The sequence below is a fragment of the Mobula hypostoma genome, chromosome 10 (genome assembly GCF_963921235.1).
Source record: "Mobula hypostoma chromosome 10, sMobHyp1.1, whole genome shotgun sequence".
NCBI classification, from domain to species: domain Eukaryota; kingdom Metazoa; phylum Chordata; class Chondrichthyes; order Myliobatiformes; family Myliobatidae; genus Mobula; species Mobula hypostoma.
The window spans coordinates 116,128,358-116,151,444 of record NC_086106.1 but is presented as its reverse complement, the minus strand read 5'-3'; the positions used below and the strand labels follow the sequence as shown (position 1 = coordinate 116,151,444).

The 23,087-nt window shown below is 42.9% G+C and overlaps 1 protein-coding gene across 1 annotated transcript in view; it reads left to right on the top strand.

Annotated features, from left to right (window-relative positions):
- LOC134353132 (oligophrenin-1-like) overlaps window positions 1-23,087 on the top strand; it is a 241,667-nt gene that overhangs the window by 203,236 nt on the left and 15,344 nt on the right. The window contains exon 23 of the mRNA XM_063061073.1: window positions 22,020-22,080. Within this exon, the coding sequence (XP_062917143.1) occupies window positions 22,020-22,080 (61 nt within the window). The remainder of the gene's footprint in view (window positions 1-22,019; window positions 22,081-23,087) is intronic.

The following is a 23,087-nucleotide window of genomic DNA, read 5'->3' as shown; positions in this document are numbered from 1 at the left end:
ATTTGGCCTACAACAGTGATGTCGTCAGCAGACTTAAAATATGGCATTGGAGCTGTGCTCAGCTTCACAACCATAGTGTAAAGCGAGCAGAGCAGGAGGCTAAGGGGAGATTTGCTAGAGGTATACAAAATAATAAGGGATATAGATGGAGTAAATGTAATATATTTTATATATTGGCGAGACTCGATGCAGACTAGGAGACCACTTTGCTGAATTGAGGCAACACTTCACCTGTGAGTTGGCTGGGGTGATATACTGCGTCCGGTGCTCCCGATATGGCCTTTTATATATTGGCGAGACCCGGCGCAGACTGGGAGACCGCTTTGCTGAACATCTACGCTCTGTCCGCCAGGGAAAGCAGGAACTCCCAGTGGCCACACATTTTAATTCCACATCCCATTCCCATTCTGACATGTCTATCCATGGCCTCCTCTACTGTAAAGATGAAGCCACACTCAGGTTGGAGGAACAACACCTTATATTCCGTCTGGGTAGCCTCCAACCTGATGGCATGAACATCGACTTCTCTAACTTCCGCTAATGCCCCACCTCCCCCTCGTACCCCATCTGTTACTTATTTTTATACACACATTCTTTCTCTCACTCTCCTTTTTCTCCCTCTGTCCCTCTGAATATACCCCTTGCCCATCCTCTGGCCCCCCCTCCCCCGTCTTTCTTCCCGGACCTCCTGTCCCATGATCCTCTCGTATCCCTTTTGCCTATCACCTGTCCAGCTCTTGGCTCCATCCCTCCCCCTGCTGTCTTCTCCTATCATTTTGGATCTCCCCTTCCCCCTCCAACTTTCAAATCCCTTACTCACTCTTCCTTCAGTTAGTCCTGACGAAGGGTCTCGGCCTGAAACGTCGACTGCGCCTCTTCCTAGAGATGCTGTCTGGCCTGCTGCGTTCACCAGCAACTTTTATGTGTGTTGTTGGAGTAAATGTAAGCAGGCTTTTATCACTCAGGTTGGATGAGTTCTGAATTAGAGGTCATGGATTAAGGGTAAAGGGTGAAATGCTTAAGGAGAACCTGAAGGGAGACTTCCTCACTTCAATATTTATGGGATATTTGGATGTGGACATGAATTGGAAGGCTATGGTCTGAGTGCAGGACAATGGGAGTAGGCAGTACAATAGTTCAGTATGGACTAGATGGGCCAAAGGGCCTGTTTCTGTGCTGTAGTATTCTTTGCTTCATGACTTTAATTAACATTGATCATAGTAACTTCTCATCTGCTCTTCTCCTCTAATCTACCTGTTCTATTCCCAGAGCTGCAGGACCCCTACTTAGAAACATCCTTCCACTTTGGTCAACCTTTAACTGAAGCATGTTCATGTGTGGCTGCAATGCTGAGCAGGTAGTCTTGAATGCTCATTCTTAATAATCAAAGTCATGCAGCACAATTTGAGAAATTTCATCGGGGTTCGAGCCCAGAGGGTAGAAGTGATTAAAGCCATCCCATTTAAAAAAAAACTCCTTGATGGGCACAAACTTTGCCATGATTTTCAAAGATACGGACTCAGAAACTGAAAAGTAGGTCTTTTCTGGCTGGCATGCACACAATAGACCTCCCTGTGTATTGTACACTAAGTGGCCACTTTATTATGTACCACCTGTTGTAACACATGGTTATCTCAGTTACTGTCACCTTCCTGTCCGCTTGAACCGGTCTGACCATTCTCCTCTGACCTCTCTCATTGACAAGGCCTTTTCCCCACAGAACTGCCGCTCATGACAGTCGTGAGAGAGACTGTAGCTCGGGAGTTAGTTTGGGGAGCTGTGGAAGACCAGGTCACAGTTGGTAGCTACATTGTTGGGTAGACTATCAATTGAGAAATTACCGGAGCATGTGATACAGTCAATACAATTATCATGGGTTCTTCATTTTAGAGAAAATGCAAATCAAATGGGGGAGAAAGTTACAGTGGGAGACGAGTCTGAGAAATGTATTTGAGATCAATTATAGTAGAATATACTATGGACCTTACAAGGAACTGACTATCTTAATGTGACATGTACAATTAATTAATGATCTCATTGACAGACCTTCTGGAGTTAAAACGTTTATAATTTTATTATTACATTCTATTTAAGTATGACAAATTGAAATCTGAAGCTAGTCTCAAACTGAAAAGCAACTACACTCAGTGCTCACTACTGTACTTAATAAAGTTGCTACTGAGTGTATGTTTGAGGTGTTCTGCTGCTGTAGCCCGTTCACTTCGATATTGGACGTATTTTGCATTCAGAGATGCTCTTCTGCACACCACACACTACCATTCTAACGTGTGATTATTTGAATTACTGTCGCCTTCCTGTCAGCTTGAACCAAGTTGGCCATTCTCCTCTGAACTCTCTCATTAACAAGGCATTTTCACCAATACAACTGCTACTTACTGGACGTTTTTAAAAAATTTTTTTGCATCCTCTGTAAACTCCTGAGACTGTTGTGCATGAAAATCCCAGGAGATCAGCAGTTTCTGAGATACTCAAACCACCCCATCTGGCACCAACAATCATTTCAAAATCGCTTAGATCGTATTTCTTCCCCCTTCTGATGTTTGGTCTGAACAACAGCTGAACCTTTGGACCACGTCATGCATGCTTTTATGCATTGAGCTGCTGTCACATGATTTCTGATTAGATATTTGCATTAACGAGCAGGTGTACTTAATAAGGTGGCCTCTGAGTGTATATGGAGGCTAATATTCTGCACATATACCAGTACTTCTAATGGAATAAACCAACATTTCCCCCCCTGTAAAGCCTTTCCCACAGCTCTGGAGTGGCTTAGGCTGATAGAGGGAACCTTCCATTTTGAGGATTCCTCTTGGAGTTTAAGACATTACTGACCAGCTCCCTGATTGGGAAGATGCCAGCTGAGCCTGTGCCAGTATAGACCTGGGATAGGTGTGTGTGGCCTTTTGAAACTGGGGGGAAGAAGCAGCTGTCACAGGCGAAGGTTGTAGTGGAAAAATGCAGTTGTCTATTTTTAAAAATTTTAATATGCTAATCAGTTTAATTTTATATTTTTTATTATTTATTAATTTTCATGCATTTTTGTATGTTCGTAAGACATAGGTGTTTTGAAAAAGAGTTAAGATGTTCTGTGGCTGCTTCCTCACTTACTGCTGAGAGTAGACCTCTCAGGAAGTAAATCGGGTAGAGATTGGTTTTACTATAGTCTCATGTACAGTGAAAAGATTGTCTTACATATTGTTTATACAGATCAAATCATTGCACAGTGCAGAGAAAGAACAGCGTAAAACAGTAGCAATGCAGAATACGGGATAAAAGCTGCAGAGAACACAGTGCAGTGAAAAACAAAGTGCAAGATCATAACGAGGTAGAATGTGAGGTCAAGAGCTCTTCTGGTCGTACTGGAAGTCCATTTAAGAGTCTGATAACAAGGGGATAGAAGTTGTCCTGGTGGTGTGCGTTTCAAGTTTTTGGACGGTGCCTGGATTTCTCTACTGCCCGGTATGCCGCTGGCATTTAGGGCAGCGATGAAGGTCCTCCATCTCTGCTGGTGTCCAGGGACTCCTTCATCGTGTCAGTAGCTTGGTTTTCACTACTGTCAGTCATGCAAGTTCCAGGTGGACACTGAGGAGTTCAATTACGCTGAGATGTCGAAGGATTCTTCATTGCTGTTCCCGTAACAATTTTGTTTTACCACTCGGTTGTTAGCCCTGAGCTGAACCCCCGAACCCGGAGGACCACTGATAGTCTGGTTTCTACCCTTTGACCTGGTTGGCATGCGTGACCCTTCAAAGAGGCAAACCACAAAGCCCTGACTCTTGCCAGGTCATTGAGGTGCGCAAGCCTCCAAACCACAACAAGGTTGTGGTCCTCTTGGGGGGTGGTGCCTGGGTGCATACTAATAATTAGAAATGGATTTTCCAGGGACATTGCAGTTGTGACAAGTAAACTGCTGATCACAATGTACATGTACTGTACTGTGCAAAGGCCCTAGGCACATACTGTATATACAGCTAGGGTGCCTAAGACTTTCATACAGTACTGTAGTGATTTTATGTATTGCACTGAACTGCCCGACAAAAAACAAGTTTCATAACATACGTGAGTGATGATAAACCAGATTCTGATATGGGTCCCTATTGTGGACTGAGAGTGGGAAGGGGGTAGAGAGAGAGGTATCATGGTTGGGAAAGGAGGAAGGGAGAGGGGAGGGAGCGGGAAGCACCAGAGAGACATTCTATAATGAATAATAAACCAATTGTTTGGATTCAAATCACCTTGCCTGGTGTCTCAGGGCTGGGTGTGTCAGCACCTGCACCACCCACTGCTCCTGGCACTCCTTCTCTGCCACCTGTCCCACCCTCGCCATACTTACAAACTCCTGCCAGATTTACAAACTCACTCTCTGTTCCACGTTGACAAATACAGTACTGTGCAAACGTCTAAGGCACTCTGGCTATATATCTGTGAGGCAATGAAGAACTCACCAGTAGCACTATTGCATCAACATTAGATAAGCATCATTCACTAGAAAAACAAATTAAACATAAATTGTTTACAGGAAGAATACTATTGGAACAATAAAAAATCTATTTTAGTGCAAAGTGGTTAGTGTGGTGACAGTGTTGCTATACTGAAGTGGTGATTAGGGTCATTCCAATTTGTTCAAGAACTGAATGGTTGAAGGGTAACAGGTTGTACTGCCCTCACTGAGTGTTGTGACATCAACTAGACAGTCAGCCAAACCCCATTCAAAAATGACATGGGAGTCAGAGTATAGCTTCCTAGTTCCTTGTTTTTATTACAGACTCAATAGCAAGACACAGTGAATCTGAAAAACAACACAATACAGGTGTGATTACCATGTTGTTCTATTCACACAAGCAAATAACACACAGATAAGTAGGAACTTAGTTAAGCTTCTTGTAAGTAAATATTCCGACACATAAATACTCCAGGTAAATAGTAAACCATTACCATCTAAGTTAGTGTCTAATAAACTCAAAAATAACATTCCATTTCTGTGAAATTTATTGCCACCTTTAGATTAACTTCTAAACAATATAGCATCAACTCATAAGCGATGCTTCTGCTGGGGAAACAACAGGATGGATTTAGATAGAAACTTACTTCGCTCCTAACATAAACCTCTGGCCTTTTGCCAGCCAATGTACTTTCCTACTTACTACTTCCTGACTGCACAGGAAGTGACCTAATACAGATCTGAAACTGCTCATTGCAGAATAAAAGTTAAATGTGCTTAATCACATAGTAACAAACATAAACTAATTGCCCAAAGTGCAGAACACAGGTGGTGTGGTACATCAGACTTCTGTACCTCCTGCCCAACGGTGGCAGCAAGAAGATGGCATGGCCTGGATGCTGCATATCTTTGATGATGATGCAGCCCTTTGAAGATGGAACCTTAGCATGGCAACCTGTGCAAGCTGAACTCTGCAGGTCTGCAAACATGAGGAAAACTGTAGATGCTGGAAATCCAAGGCAACGCACACAAAATGCCAGAAGAACTCAGGAATATACAATTAATGTTTTGGGCCATTACCCTTCATCAGGGCTGGGGGGAAAATGATGAGAAGTCAGAGTAAGAAGATGGGGGGAGGGGAGGAAGAAGTACAAGGTGGTAGGTGACAGGTGAAACTGGGAGAGGATGAGGAGTAAAGTTAAAAGCTTTGGAAGTTGATTGGTGAAAGAGATAAAAGGCTAGAGAAGAGGGAATCTGATAGGAGAGGGTAGAAGATAATGGAAGAAAGGGAAGGGGGAGGAGTACTGGGGGGTGGTGGGCAAGTGAGAGGGGGAAACAGGAATGGGAATGGTGAAGTGGGGGGGGGCAGTTACCAGAAATTCAAGAAATTGATGTTCATGCCATCAGGTTGCAGATCTACTTATTATTTCTTTTACAACGTCCATGTTCACTGTGTAAGAGGCTACAATTATAGCAGGTGACCAAGGATCAATGAGAATGTGGAACACTGATCACTCCCCAGAAGGAATTAAACCACTTTGGAGCACAGCTGACTAAAACAAAATTTGCCTTGTCAAGTTATGAAAAGAAATGGCTTTAGAGATGGTGGGTTTGTTGGTTGCCGTCTTCCAAAATTTCCTAGATTCTGGAACAATCCCAGCGGATTAGGAAGCAGTACTTACGAACATAAGGGGAGTGGGAGTAGACCACTATAACCCTCAAGCCGCTTCTGCTGTTCAGTCAGCTTCAGGATTATTATCACCGACATATGTCATGGAATTTGTTGTTTTGCAGCAGCAACACAGTGTAATACAGAAAAATGATATAAATTACACTCAGCAATATGCATGCTGTGTATGTATGTATGTGTATACAATATATAATGTGTGTGTGTGTGTGTGTGTATTCTTGGATTTCACGGTCTATTCATAAATCTAAGGTGGACGGGAAGAAGCTGTTCCTACAATGGCGAGTGTACATCTTCAGGTTCCTGGTACCTCCTCCCTGACGGTAGTAACAAGAAAAAGGCGTATCCTGGGTGATGGGGGTCCTTAATGTTGGATGCCACCTTTTTAAGGCATCGCCTTTTGAAGATGCCCTTGATGGTGGGGCGGCTGGTGCCAATAATAGAGCTGGCTGACTCTACAACCTTCTGCAGGTTTTTCCAATCCTGTGCACTAGCCTCTTCACACCAGACGGTGGTGCAGCCTGTCAGAAAGCTCTCTATCTATTTATTTATTTAAATCTTACATCCATCCCACCACGTGAGGGAGTAAAAATCTTGGTGTTATGACTCCATTGCAATGTACAGACATGTGAATTTATAAGTCTAATTTCTAGTAGAAAGAAGCTGCTCCCTAGCCTGTTGGTCCTGGATTTTATGCTGTGGTAGCGTTTGCCAGGAAGCAGCTGAAACAGTTTATGGTTGGGGTGATTGGTGTTCCCGATGATCTTCCAGGCCTACCTTCTGCACCTGCTGCTATAAATGCCCTTCATCTCCACAGATGCACTGGGCTGTCCATACCACTCTCTGTATTGCCCAGCGATTGAGGTTGGTGTGGTTCCTGTACCAGACAGTGAGACAGCCTGTCATGATGCTCTCAATGGTGCCCCTGTAGAAGGTCTTGAGGATTTGGGGGCTCATGCCGAACTCCTTCAGTCGCTTGAGGTGGAAGAGACGCTGTTGTGCTTTTTTTTTTGCCACACAGCCAGTGTGTGCAGCCCAGGTGATGTCATCAGTGATGCGTATACAGAGAACTGCTCACCCCCTCAACTGCAGACACACTGATGTTGCTCAGGGTGAGCCTGTCTCCGTTCCTCCTGTAATCCACAATCGGCTGTTTCGTTTTTTAGACATTGGGGGAGAGGTTGTTATCCTGGCACCACTGTGTCAGGGTGTTAACCCCTCCTCTGCAGGCTGTCTCATCACCGCTAGAAACACATCTGTGCATCCACAATACATCTGTAGAAATTGGCTTGAGAAGATTATATCTGATCTGCCGCAAGCATCATCTTGTCTTCTACGCCATTAACCACACAGTAATGGAAATGTTCGGTAAAAGGAGGGGACAGTACAGAGGGAAAGCTGCAGACCATCCAGTCTAACTTATGGGAATCAAGTGTATTGTCACTAATATGTGTCATGAAATTGGTTGCTTTAAGGCAACGATATAGTGCAATGCACAAACAATTACAAAAAGAAAAGTTCAAAATTGAAACTAAATTTATTATCAAAGCACGTATATGTCACCATATACTACCCTGTGATTCATTTCCTTGCAGGCATTCAAAGTAGAACAAAGAACTACAATCAAACTGAGCAAATACAAAATAAAGATAAATAATGACAATTAATTAATACTTTAACAAATGATACTAAGAACGTAGTTATAGAGTTGTAAGGTTGTGGAATCAGTTCAGAGTTGAGATGAGTGAAGTTATCCATGCAGGTTCAGGAGCCTGACGATCGGAGGATAATAGCTGTTCCTGAGCCTGGTGGTGTGGGATCTAGGCCTCCTGTACCTTCTTCCCAATGGCGGCAGTGAGAAGTGCATGTGACCTTGACTGGTCAGAGTCTTTGATTATGGATGCTGCTTTCTTGTGGAAGTGTCTTGGCAAAAATATGAAAAAAAAAGATAATTGGTGCAAAAAAAAGAGCAAAATTGTGAAGTAACGTTGAAGAGTTCATGGCTGTCATTAGGAAACTGCTGGAATCCATACCAAGAGTAAGTGGAGTACTTAGTGAAGCACAGCATGATTTGGCAGATTCTGCATGGTTTCATAAAGGGAAATAACATCTCAAAAATAGATTAAAGTCTGCAGATAAAACTAACTGAGTGAATAAAGGGGTCTGATATATTCAAATGTCCAAAAAGATGTTTGAAAATTTGCCACATTAGAAGTTTTTCACAGGATAAGGGGCCATGGGGTTAAGAGCAAGCGTGGGTAGTGATTTAGTTAGAGACACAACAAAGAGGAGGAGGAGAAGGGTCATTTTAAGTTGGCAAGTTGAAACTTCATTGGTTGCTTCAGCGTTAGAGCCTCAGTTATTTATGGTCTATATTAATGACTTGGATAGACTACACACAGTCCTTTCATTTGGTGATATAGAGATAGGTGGGAAATTAGCTTGTGAAATTGGAACTCTCTAAAGGGATATAACCAAATGATTTAAACAGGTTAAGTGTGAAGGCAAAAACCTGACAGATGGAATATGATTTGGGGAACAGACATTATCTACTTGAGTAGTATTTATAGCAAATACTATAACAGTATTTCTACTTTTATAGAAAAGTATTTATATAAGACCATGGTGACACCAAATTTTGGAGTATGGTGTATGGTTCTCATCACCTACCTCCAGGAAAGATATCAATAAGGTTGACAGAGTGCGGAGGAAATTTACAAGGATGTTGCCAGAACTTGAGGACCGAGTAACTGGGAAAGGCTGAATAGGTTAGGACTTGATTCCCTGGAGCGTAGGAGAATGAAGGAAGGTTTGATAGAGGTATACAAAATTATAACTGTTATAGATAGGGTAAATGCAAGGAGGCTTTTTTTTTTAACTGATGTTGTGTGAGACCAGAACTAGAGGTCACAGGTTAAGGGTGAAGGGTGAAAGGTGAAATATTTAGGGGAAAACTGAGGGGGAGCTTCTTCTCTCAGGGGCGGTACAAGTGTGGAACAAGCTGTCAGCAGAAGTTGCAGATGTGGGTTCGATTGCAACCTTTATGAGAAGTAGAGGAGGGCTATGGTCCAGGTGGGACTAGGCAGAATAACAGGTCAGTATGGACTAAATGGGCCAAAAGGCCTGTTTCTGTGCTGCACTGTTCTGTGACTCCATGACACTATTACTGGTGCAAGGCCGTATTTGATGGACAAAGAAGGCTGGTGAGTTAACAAGGGAGTTTACAAACAGGTAGTCTAAATATTTGCATTGAGGAAGAAATAAAGGAATTCATGCAGCATTTACTCAAGGCTTTGGTGAGACTACACTGACGTGGTACATATGGTGAGATGTCCTTCATTAAGGAGAGGTATACTCGCCTTCAAAGTAGTGCAGCAAAGGCTTGTGGTGGCTTCATGATTAAGCTACTGGAACAGCATCAGGCTTCTGGACCGTTGATCCAGAAATGCGTGTTCCGATCTCACCAAAGCATGCGAAGAATTTAAACTGAAGTAATTAAATAAGTCTGGAATTAACATTAGGCTTAGTAGTGGTAGCAATGAAACAGACTTTTTGTCAAAAGCTATCTAGCTCACCAGTGTCTCTCAGAGAAGCAAATCTGTTTTATCTGAATGCTGAGGGGCTGTTTCCTCCTAAAGCGGGAATTAGAGGGCAAGGTCTCTGCACAAGGGCCTCTCAGTGCAGAGTCTGATGAGAAGGAATCTCCTCTGAAGGCTATTAATATTCGGAGAGCAGTTTATGTATTCATTACATTTACTAAAGACTCAAAGGTCTCTGGACTACAAAGAATTAATGGTTCTGCAGATGATGCTGGAAAGAAAAATGGAGCCAATAATCAAATCCACATGACTTTGTTGAGTAGTGGAGGATGTTTGGTGGATTGTACTGCCTACTCTTTAATTTTTATGCTTTGTGGTACCGTGGGATCTGGATTCTGACTCGTAACTTTGCAGAATGCCTCCAGGATGTATCGACTGAAGGTGGCTTCATTCTTCAGTGATGGTAGTCACATTTACTCCAAATCACAAGGATTCATTTATTAAATGAAGAAAACATCCTACTTAGAATCAGAGTCAAGCTTATTATCACTGTACGTTGTGAAATTTGTTGTTTTGTGGTTACAGTATGCAATGCATTTAAAATCTATAAGCTGTAATAAATACGGTATATAAAATTAAATAAGAAGTGCAAAGGGAGAGCAAAAAAAAAGAAAAAATACTAAGGTAGTGTTGATTGGTGGGTACATTGTCCATTTAGAAATCTGATAGTGGAGGGGAAGTAGCTATTCCTAAAATGTTGAGTGTATGTCTTCAAGCTCCTGTACCTTGTTCTTGACAGTAGTAATCAGAAGAAAGCATGTCCTTAATACCATCTCTTGCTAACTCCTTCAGTGGACAAATCTGTACTCCTCTGGGTCCCTTGGAGAGGACTGTGAGGTGCATAAAACCAGGCCTTAAGTGGTTGCTGGGCAAGGGGAGCAATAAGGAGGGTAGCCTCTGTTAAACATTCTTAGCCTGAACTGAAGTTAGATTAAGGAAAGGTTTAACTCTTATTTGTCAAATGTACATCGAAATATACAGTGAAATGCATTATTTGCGTCAACACAGTCTGAGGATTGTGTCAGAAGAGCTTCCAGTACCAACATATCATGCCCACAGCTTACTGACCTTAGGTCTTTGGAATGTGGGAGGAAATCGGAGCACCCGGAGGAAACGCACACAGTCACAGGAGAATGTACAAATTCCTTACAGACAGCAGCGGGAATTGAATCCTGATCGGTGATTGCTGTCGCTGTAAAGCGTTCGGCTAACCGCTACACTACCGTGCTGCCAAACATAGGTTCCATCACTTCCATTCAATATATCTGAATATTGTTTGTATTCAAATTATAGAGAAACAAATAGATACATAGAGCAAAGTAAATGTGCTGATCTTTTGAGTTATATCTCCAAGAATTAAAAACTGCATGCTGTTAATCTTCAACCCACACTCAGCATCCTGGAGTTCACCACCGCCCAGTCAGCTGCACGAACAGTTAACGCAAGAGGATATTTTAGGCTGTATACCTGTTGAGCCTTGCCTTTTGATCACTGAAAGAGTCTCCTCAAGGCTGTAGTGAGGAGTATGAATCCTCATCACTTACTGGGAAAAATAAGGCTCTCAAGCTTGTTGAGGAAGATCTGGTATATCTTGTGCTTCTGCCCCTGCAGCTTGTGTGCACAACAGCTCCCCACGTGTACTGCTGCGGAAGGGTACACAATGGAGGGCTCTGTTGAGTTTCCTTAAGAGTATCTCCATCCCCTGTGCACACTACCCAAGGCCTTCTATTGGTTGGGGCCGAGCATAAATGTTGCATCCCAGCTGTCTATGTGATACACGCACCACGGCAGTACGATATGAAGAGCAAGTTATTGCCCATGTAGTGGGCTCCCCCTCTCCACGCAGCTAATGAATCGAAAGGAATGGCAGAGACCAATACAGTTTGGCAGCAGTGAGTCGTAGGAGTTGCCTGTCAACATTGAACTCAACATAGGACTGTCCTAGGGCCTCCCTGTCTGGACTTTTCCTCGAGGTTTATGAGTGGGTACAGCGGCAAGGCAGCAGAGGTAATACACACTACCAGCAAACTGGATTCAGGCAACAAATCTGCAAAGGCACTGTTCCATTTATTATCAGTAACATATGTTCTTAAATTTGTTGTTTTGCTGTAGCTGTTCAGTGCAATAAACAAATTATTGTAAAGTACAGTAAGAAATATATTAAAAAAAAATTGCAACAAAGAGCGTGCATGGGTTCATGGACTATTCAGAAATCTGATGGCAGTGGGGGAGAAGCTGTTCCTTAAATGTTGGGAATGTGTCTTCAGGCTCCTGTACCTCCTCCCTGAAGGTAGTAAAAATATGAGGGCATGTCCTGGGTGGTGAGGGTCCTTAATAATGGATGCCACATTCTTTATTTCTGTTTTGTTTTGCACGATTTATTTTTAATTTAACTTTTTAATAGATATATTTTCTGTAACTCAGTTCGTTTCACTAAATTTATTTATCATGTGTTTCATTGTACTCCTGCTGTAAAGTTAACAAATTTCACAACTTATACTGGTGATATTAAACCTGATTCTGATTCTGAAAGAAAAAGTAGTGAGGTAGTGTTCATGGGTTCAATGTCCATTCAGAAATCTGATGGCAGAGGGGAAGAAGCTGTTCCTGGATCGTTGAGTGTGTGCCTTCAGGCTTCTGCACTTCCTCCCTCATGGTAGCAACGAGAAGAGGGCATGTCCTGGGTGATAGGGGTCCTTAATGATGGATGCCGCCTTTTTGAGGCATCGCTCCTTAAAGATGTCCTGGATGCTGGAGAGCCTAGTGCTCCTGATGGAGCTGACTAAGTTCACAACTTCCTGCAGCTTATTTCGATCCTGTGCAGTAACCTCCTCCCCCTCCAACCCCATGCCAGGTGGTTTCAAGCCAGTTAGAATGCTCTCCACAGTATATCTGTTGAAATTTGCGAGTGTCTTTGGTGACATACCAAATCTCCTCAAACTCCTAATGGAATGTAGCCGCTGCTGTGCCCTCTTTGTAGCTGCATCGATATGCTGGGCCCAAGACAGATTCTCAGAGATGTTGACACGCAGGAACTTGAAATTGCTCATCCTTTCCCTGATCCCTTGATGAGGAATGGTGTGTGTGTGTGTGTCTGTGTGTGTGCGCGTGCACGCGCCCTTGACTTCTTCCTGAAGACCACAATCACTTCTTTGGTATAGCATGAAAAGGCCATTCAGTCCGTCACATCTCTGCCAGCTCTCAAGTGCACATCAGTACTGGTACCATTTTCATCATTTCCATGCCTGGTGGTTCATTTGCTTTTCTGGATACCGCAGAGATATTGTGACTGCCCCTGCCTTCATTTCCCATCACATGACAAAGTCACAAAGTTGGAGTGGTAGCATTCTGGGTGGTCAAGTGTAATTTTGGTAGTTACGTTGGGGTGTCAGTGGAAAGGCAGTTTCAACTGAAACAGACTAACTGCATACTGAGCTGAAATGACTTGGGTAAAGAAGCAAGTACTTCAGACACAACAGGCTTCCAGTACAGCAGCTGTCTGTTTCTGGTTAGCTGGAGTGCTCTTCCTATGATCCAGCGATTTTTGATTTTACAGCGTCCTCCCTATTAGCATTTCAAAAGACACTGGGTACAATATCACAGCTTTTTATGGCTATGTTGTGAATATTACAGACTTGGGGATAATCAAAATCATGCCAGAAGAATATCAGGAAAAAACCTGAGGCTACCCTGAACAGGGGCATGTAGAGATTCAAGAATCAAGTAGATTTATTATCAAAGAATGTATAAGTTATCCAACCTTGGGTTTTGCTTGCTCACAGGTAACCACAAAGCAAGAAACCCAAAATAACCCAATTTAAGGAAAATAAAGAATAAAAATAAAAAAAAACAACCAACACTGGCTGCACAAGGGAAAGAAAAAAATACAAATCATGCAAACAATTGAAGCGAACAACAGCATTCTGAGCCAAAATTGAGTCCTGAGATCATCAGCCCGGAGTAGGCCCAAAGCCTCACTTATCAGTTCATTACAGACATCACACCTCTCCCGGGAGTTCCGGGAGTCTCCTGCATATCGATAGCAGCTCCATGACGCCCGGAAATTCTATACAATATCCCGGAAATTGATTTTTTTGAGAGGGAGAGCAAGAGCGAGCATCCTGACTGGTCTCTCTTTGTGCTAAGTAGTTTTCTCTGTGGGCGGGCTTTATAGTTGACCTCAAAAATAATGGCAGTGTTTGCAACAGTGACTTCACTATTGCCCATGGTGGGTTAAAATGTAAAAGACATGTTGAGGTGAGTTTAACAGGTGTCATTCGATCATTAGCATAGCTAACATTATTTAAACTAGCTGGCTAGCTGTTAAGGAGCTACTCTATTGATGTCCTACGTGATGAGGCCAAACTCCCTGTAGACTTGCTTAAGGTTGTCATAGAATAAACATGACAATATAATATGAGTACATATTTTAATGTCACATTTCCTACATATACCCAACTTGCTTTACAGATTAGACAAAATCACTAAACAAAGTATTACATACACCTTTTGGAGGTCGACCGGGGTGTGGGGGGGGGGCGCGCGGGAATGGGGTTGCGGGGGGAGGGGTGGGGTGCTACCTCCCTGAAATGAGTTTTTGCAGGGTGGGATGTCTGTCGTTATAAAAGTGGGCATGGAGCACAGCAGCTGGAGCAGTCTTCATAGCCTCAGCGCCATGGACATGACCATCACGGAGAACAAGCGGAATTAACTCTCGTCCCGACCGACACCTTGCCTTTTTAATCTTTCTGGGTCATATGGCCTGTTGGAATCATGATATTTAGATTCTTTTATTTGTCGTATGTACAGTATTGTTGAAACCTCTTAGGCATATACATAGCTAGGGTGCCTAAGACTTTTGCACAGTACTGTTTTTGTCAACATGGAGCAAACTGCAAGTTTGTAAATCTGGTGAGGACAAGGGGTGTTGGGAATGCTGAGGGTGGAATGTCGCTGGAGAGATGTGGGACAGGTGGCGGAGAAGGAGTGCCAGAGGTTGGGGGAGGCACAGGTGCAGACGCACCAGGCAAGGTCATTTGATTCCAAGCAATTGTTTTATTAATCATTGCAAAATGTCTCTGGTGCTTCCCACTCCCTCTCCTCTACCCTCCCCTTTTCCCAACCACGATTCCCCTCTTCCTACCTCCTTCCAACTCTCAGGCCACAATGGACACCCATATCAGAATCAGGTTTATCATCACTCAAATATGTCATGGTTTTTTTTTCTTTTGCTACAACAGCGGTACAGTGCAATACATAAAATCACTGCAGAACTGCACAAATGTCTTAGGCACCCTAGCTATACCAGACACCCCACCTCTCCCGGAAGTTCTGGGAGTCTCCCGCATATTTGATAGCGGCTCCCTGATGCCCAGAAGTTATATACAATATCCCGGAAATCGATTTTTTTGAGAGGGACAGGGGGAGAGCAAGAGCGAGCATCCTGATTGGTCTCTCTTTGTGCTAAGTAGACCTATCAGTTTTCTCTGTGGGCATTGACCTCAAAAATAATGACAGTGTTGCTAGCTGCACTGTTTGCAACAGTGACTTTTCTATTGCCCATGGCGGGTTAAAATGTAAAAGACATATTGAGAAGAGTTTAACAGGTGTCATTTGTTCATTAGCATAGCTAACGTTATTTAAACTAGCTGGCTAGCTGCTAAGGAGCTACTCTATTGATGTCCTACGTGATGAGGCCAAACTCCCTGTAGACTTGCTTAAAGTTGTAAAAGAATAAACATGATAATATAATATAAGTACATATTTTAATGTCACATCTTCTGCATATACCCAACTTGGTTTTACAGATTAGACAAAATCACTAAACAAAGTATTACATACACCCTTGGAGTCGACCGGTGGTGGGGAGGGGATATGGGGTTGCGGGGGGCAGGGGTGCTACCTCCCTGAAATGAGTTTTTGCAGGTTGGGTTGTCTGGCTATACATATGTGCTTAAGACTTTTCAGTAAGACTGTACATTGAAAAAGTAATAGGGTGAGCACACTTTTTTATTTTGTCAATGTGGAGGGGAAACTTAAAAGCTGGAGGGCTCAGGTTTAAGGTGACAGAAGAAAAACTTTAAAGGGACTTGAGGGACAACTTCACACATGGTGGTGCAGATGTAGAAATGAGCTCCCAGAGAAAGTGGTTGAGGTAGATACAATGACAAGGCTCAAAAGACATTTGGGTGATGTACATGATTAGGCAGGGTTTAGAATGAAGACCAGTGAGACTAGCTTGGTGGGTCCTGTGGTTAGCATGGATGCGCTGGGCTGAGGGGCTTGTTTCCAGCTTGCATTACTGGACGGCTCCGTGGCTCTGAAGCAGAAGGGGAAGAACTGACCTGATGAACTATGATGTCTTTATGAAGTTTGGACGTACTGTAACTTCCAGTTAATGTGAAAGAGCTTTTATGATTTTGCAAATGGTAGATAAATCCTCACAAAATGGAAGGGGTGACTAAGGTTGTGGGTTTAGAGGATGCCTTTTGGCTGGTATTATTGTGGACTTTCAGGAATCTGCTCTCGTAGGCAAAGATTGGAACTCATTCTACTTGTTGGCCTGATTAGGAAGTTATCTAAGCATGACGGAATGGACAAATGTGAGTTCACCCACTTTAGGTGAATACAGTTTGTCTCAAAGAATGAAAATCTAGTAGCACTGCAAGTCCTCAGAGACTTGGGAGCCCACAGGTCATCCAGAAGAACACATAAAATAATCGGAGAAGCTCATACTTGTAGAAATGTTGGAGGAAAGTACAAGAGGGACCAGAAACACTACATCTGTACAAAGCCCTGTTATACCACAACAGGACTTGTGTATTTCGCCTTCATATTGAAGTGTACAAATTGTACGTTTGTCTGTTCTTAAGCGTTAAATGATGAGGGGGAAACTATATAAGCTAATTTGTATTTTCTGGAACCTAGACTTAGATCAGGTTTATTATCACTGACGTATACTGTGAAATTTGTTGCTTTGCGTCAGCACTGCGGAGCAAGACATAAACATTACTATAAGTTATGGGCTGACGTTTTAATTTTGATCCCATTCCTGTTGGTCCATGGCCTCCTCTTGTTCCAAGATGAGGTCACCCTCAGGGTGGAGGAACAACACCTTATATTCTGTCCGGGTAGCCTCCAACCTGATGGCATGGATATCAATTTCTCCTTCCAGTAATTTTTTTCCCTCCCCGTCACCTCCTTTTCTATTCTCCACTCCAAACTCTTCTCACCTGCCTATCACCTCCCCCTGGTGTCCCTCCTTCCCTTTCTTCTATGGTCCCCTCTCCTCCTATTAGATTCCTTCCTGTTGGGACCTTTACCTTTCCCACCCACCTGGCTTCTTCTATCACCTTCAAGTTATCCTTCTTGACACCCCCCCCCGCCCCATGCACAGACACATTTTTATTCTGGCATCTTCCCCCTTCCTTGTGTGTTCACCTCCATCTGAAGGTGTCTTGTTGGTGGGGAGATATGCGCCCATGATGGAACTGGTTGAGTCTCTGCAGCCTTGGACCCTCCACACGAGATGGTGATGCAACCACTCAGAATGCTGTCCTCCATACGTCTAGGGCAATGTGACTCGGGCTTTGATTATATAGTAAATGGCTGAAATGTGAAATTAGTAACCGAATTTAAGAGGTTATGCGGTGATTTGCACTAAGTTTTCAAGATATTAAGGGGAACTGACAAAGTAAATTCAGAGAAAATATCTCTACTGATCAGGGAACACAGGGTTCAAGGTTCAAGTTCAAAGTGAATTTATTACCAAAGTACATATATGTCACCATATTTGTGACGTTTCTTTTTGCTAGCATTCAAAATAAATACAAGAAACACAACAGAACCAATGAAAGATCATGCCCAACAGGGCAGACAACGCACTGTGAAACTACAAAAAGAAAGAAAAATAATGATATTAATAATAACTAAATAAGCAATAAATATCAAGAAAATGAGACATAGAGTCCTTGAAAGTGAGTGCAGAGCTTGTGAGAACATCTGGAAGTTCCCCCCCTCTGGTTCAAGAGCCCGATGGCTGAGGGGTAGTCACTGTTCCTGAACCTGGTTTTGTGGGTCCTAATATTTATGTCTAAGAGTGAAATAAGGGATTGTGACCTACCCAAAGGGTGGAGAACTTATTTGCAAATGGTAATGTACACTTGAACACCCAACCCCACCACTGAGCATATTCCCAAGGAGCACTGCCTCAAAAAAGCAGCATTCATCATCAGAGACCCCCATCGTCCCGGCCATGTTCCCTTCAGCTGCTCCTATCAAGAGAGAGAGGAGCCACAGTTTCAACACCACCAGGTTCAGGAACAGTTATTAACAGCATTGGTAACTTTACTCACCTAAACACTGAATTGTTTCCACAACATACAGGTTCACTTTCAAGGACTTTACAACTCATGCCCTGAGAGAGATTGATCGATTGATTGATTGATTTATTTATCTGCCTGCCTGTCTCTTTATTTATTTATTATTTTTGTATTTCTAGAGATTGTCTTCTCTTGCACATTAGATTATGAGAACACTCGGTCCTCTTTTTATTGTCATTTAGAAATGCATACATGCATTAAGAAATGATACAATGTTTCTCCGGAGTGATATCACAGAAAACAGGACAAACCAAAGACTAACACTGACAAAACCACATAATTATAACATACAGTTACAACAGTGCAAAGCAATACCATAATTTGATGAAGAACATTGGTTGTTTCTTAATCTTTGTGTGTAGTTTTTCACTGGCGTGTGGCCAAGTGGTTAAGGCATTCACCTAGTGATCTGAAGGTCGCTAGTTTGAGCCTTGGCTGAGGCAGCGTGTGTGTCCTTGAGCAAGGCACTTAACCACACATTGCTCTGCGACGACACCGGTGCCAAGCTGTATGGGTCCTAATGCCCTTCCCTTGGACAGCATCAGTGGCGTGGAGAGGGGAGACTTGCAGCATGGGCAACTACTGGTCTTCCATACAACCTTGCCCAGGCCTGCGCCCTGGAAACCTTCCAAGGCACAAATCCATGGTCTCACGAGACTAGCGGATGCCTATAATAAGTTTTTCATTGATTCTATTGTATTTCTTTGTTTTTCAGTGAATGCCTGCAAGAAAATGAATCTTAAGCTAGTATATGGTGACACGTATGTACTTTGAAAACAAATTTACTTTGAACATTGAACTTTAATTGATGCTGGATAACGTTAATCTTGCACTAACACTGATATTAGTAGAATTGGGCTAAAAGCCAGGTCTATATGGTATTGGGTCACAAATCAGGTATTTTTGTTCAACGACAGCATACTTCAAGAGGCCAAATGGCTGATCCTCTTGCTGGCTTCCTCTTAATATCATGGACATTGTGTGGTAGTGAGGTTCCAGCTCCAGCCACACTGAGTTTCTCCTGAATTCCCTTTTGACCTTGTTAGCAATTAATATTTGTCCGGTCATAAATGGAATATTGCTTTTTCTCTACCCAGACTTCCTTCGGGTCCTCTCTGTCTTTATTCTAGAGCAGGGGTTCCTAACCAGGGCTACACAGACCCCCCTGCTTAGTGGTATTACTCCATTGCATAAAAATGGTTCGGAATCTCTGGTTTAGGGAGTTATTCCACTTTTCCTGATTTTTTTTTTTAACCTCCTTGTTTTGGTGGAAAGTCAAACAGGATGAAGCGATGTTAACTGAAAATATAAAATCAGTAGCATTTATTATAAGAACAGAAAAAATGAACAAAATGTAAAGATGTAGGAGCAGGACTAGGCCGTTTGGTCAATCAAGACCCCTCTGCCGTTCAAACTGTGGCTTTTTTTTCCTCTTAACCCCATTCTTCTACTTTTGCCGTCACTTTTAACTTACAGTCAAAAACCTATACACCTCTGCCAGTGACTTGGCCTGCACAGCCACCTGTGGCAGCAAATTCCACAGATTCACCACACTTTGGGTGAAGCAATTTTGTCTCCTTGAGCTTTTAAAGGGGTGCCCTCCATTAAGTATTGTTGAACAGTCACTTTGGTTTGAAGATGTAATTTCATACAATTATCTATTTTCAAGTAGATATGTATTTTCAAGTGGATATACATAATCTATTCTCTAATAGATAATCTATTATCAATTTTCAAGTGGATATGTGTTTTTGTGCTACGTTGGTCCAGTTGACGGGCTAACTGCAGAGAGTGCATCTCAATTAGTTTCAACCCTGAGCAATGAAGAGGGGACATTTTGTGTTGCTATAGCAACATACACAAAATGCTGGGGGAGCTCAGAAGATTAGGCAGCATCCATAGAAATGAATAAACAGTCAATGTCTCAAGCCAAGACCTTTCTTTGGGACTGGAAAGGAAGAGGGAAGACGAGTGGGGGGAGGGGAAGGAGGATAGCAAGAAGGTGATAGGTGAAGCCAAGTGGATGGGAAGGATAAAGGGCTGGAAAAGAAGGAATCTAATAGGACAGTGGACCGTAGGAGAAAGGGAAGGAGGAGGGGACCCAGACAGTGGTGATAGCCATGTGAGAAGAGGAGATCAGTCCATGTCCTGATCATTATATTGATTTTGTGATAATGTTGCCATGCACGGAGCTTACTCAAGTAAGAATCGCTTACACAAGCTATTAGACCAAGTTATACTAAGGTACAGGAGCAGGATTAGGCTATTCAGCCATTTGAGTCTACTGTACGATTCCATCATGACAGATTTATTATCCCTCTCAACTTCATTCTCCTGCCTTCTCCCTGTAACCTTTGACGGGCTGACTAATCAAGAACCTATCAAACTCTGCTTTGGATATACTCAGTCATTTAGCTGACCGTGGCAATGAATTCCACAGATTCACCACCCTCTGGCTAGAGAAATTTCTCCTTATCTCTGTTCTAAATAGACGTGCCTCTATTCTGAGGCTGTACCCTCTGATCCTAGACTCCCCCATTATAGAAAACATCCCCTCCACATCCACTCTCTCTGTCCAGGTCTTTCAAGAACGATAGGTTTCAATGAGATCACCCCTCGTTAGTCAGGAGTGACTGTCTGTGGAAAAGCAGAGATGGTGTTACTTAAAATTCAGCAAGAAGATCTGATTATGAAAGGCAGTGTGGTCAATAGAGCTGCTGCTTTACAATTCCCGCCACCAGTGACGGTTCCTGACCACGTGGAGTTTGCCCATTCTCCCTGTGACTGCATGGGTTTCCCCCAGATTGTCCTGTTTCCTCCTCCGAGTAGGTTGGTAGGTTAATGGGCCACTGTGAATTAGGATGTTGGTGAGTGATAGGATCTGGAGGGAATTAATTGGAAACATGAGGGGAGTAAATGGGATTAATGTTAGGAGTAAAGTGTTGGAGTTCGGGCAACATTGACAAGGTGTGATGAAGGAACAGTTTCCCCGCCGTGCGACTCAGAGTTTCTCATAATGTAGCAGAATCTGAGTCACTGACCTATGTTGTGAAATTGGTTGTTTTGGTGCAGTACATAAAATATGCTATAAGTTTCTTATACTGCCTATGTGTATATAATAAATGTGGTGCAAAAGGAGGGCAAAATGGTGAAGTTCATTGTCCGTTCAGAAATCTGATGGCAGAGGGGAAGGACTACTCATGGAGATAATCAAACAGTCAGCGTTTTGGGCTGAGACCCTTCTTCAGCACTGGGAAGGAAGGGAGGAAGAAACCAGAGAGAAAAACTGGGGGGAGAGGAAAGGAGGATAGCTAGGAGGTGATTGGTGAGGCCTGGTGGGTGGGAAAGGTAAAGAACTCGGGAGAAAGGAACCTGATAGGGAGAAGCGAGAGGAAGAAACATGTTCCTGAAATATTGAGCATGTGTCTTTAGGCTCCCTCCCTCCTCTCTGATACATAATGAGAAGAAGGCATGCCCCGGATGGTCAGGGCATCTAACGATGGATGCTGCCCTCTTGAGGCATCTCCTATTGACGGTGCCCTCGATGCTGGGGAGGCTGCTAGCCATGGTGGAGCTGGCCCAGTTTGCATCCTTCTGCAGCTTTCTACTGATCTGTGCATTGGTGTCTCCAAGCCAGACAGTGATGCAACCAGTCAGAATGCACTCCATGGTGCATCCGTAGACATTTGCTAGAGTCTTCGGCGATGTACCAAATCTCCTCAAACTCCTAATAGTTACTGTCTTCATCAAGTATATTGGACCCAGGATAAATCTTCAGACTTGATGACACACAGGAATGTGCTACAAAGAGAGGTGAATAAATGACTGTTCAGACACATTAAGTGTGTGATTTCACAGAAACCTGATCATGTTTTCATTCCTCCTTCTAGTGCAAATGCTTCTCCACCGCTGACTCCTCCTGTGGCCCGCAAAATTACTGCGAAAGATGAGGTAAGTGAAGATGATAATTATATTGATAATGCCATAAGGTAAAGAAGACATTTCAGTTTGTGACTTGCTATCAGAGTGATTCCAAGTCTTTGATCAAAATTGACGTATCTTGCTAGAAGCAAATTTTAAGGCTTTGAATTATATATTCCTACTGCTAATGAAAATTGCACCTTTCCTGAAGGTTTGTGCCTTATAAAATTTTAGATGCCATATTCCTTGCACAGACAGCGTTTGTTTTCTTTTGGGAATGCAAGCATGAAGCAGATGGTTCCTTTGCTAATTTTATCTTACGAACTTCCGGTATGATGTCTATTTTAAGTGGTTAATGTACTCTGCTCAACATTTATGAGGTACTACTGTTCGCTCTAAGCTGCACAAGTATGCGGCTGAGCAGTACCACAAATGCTCCTGTGCACGTAGCCTTTGTTGTCGTGCAGCTGGAATTGGACACAGCTAGGGAAAGTTTACGAAATGTGAAAGATTCTCTTTGTTGTGCTCAATTTCATTATACCCTGCAATTAATAAATAAAATCAAAAACATGTTACTTTTTAGTTTTCATTCTAAATATTCATAGTATGTATTTAACAAAAAAAAACATTTAAAGTGCCATGCAGTGTTCAGGCTGTGTAAGAATTTCCTGCTCAGAGTATGATTGATCCGCACAGCTGTAAAAATAAATGAGAAGGAACACTGCAAGACATATTATGTCCTTTCTTTGAAAGTAAGTGCACGATGACCCACCACACTGCTGACACAAGTGATAAGTAAAGAGTAAAGACCAGCTTTATTTGTCACATGTACTTTGAAACACTGAGCAGATTTTCAACCTCCGCACCCTCTGTGAGAAACACCTTCAGCACCAGAGAGAGTTCTACCACGTCTTCATAAACTTCAAGAAGGCGTTTGACAGAGTCTGGCATGATGCCTTATGGACCACCATGAAGAAATTCAACATGGGGCAGAAGCTGATTCATACAATCCACCAGCTTTACGCCAAGGCAACCAG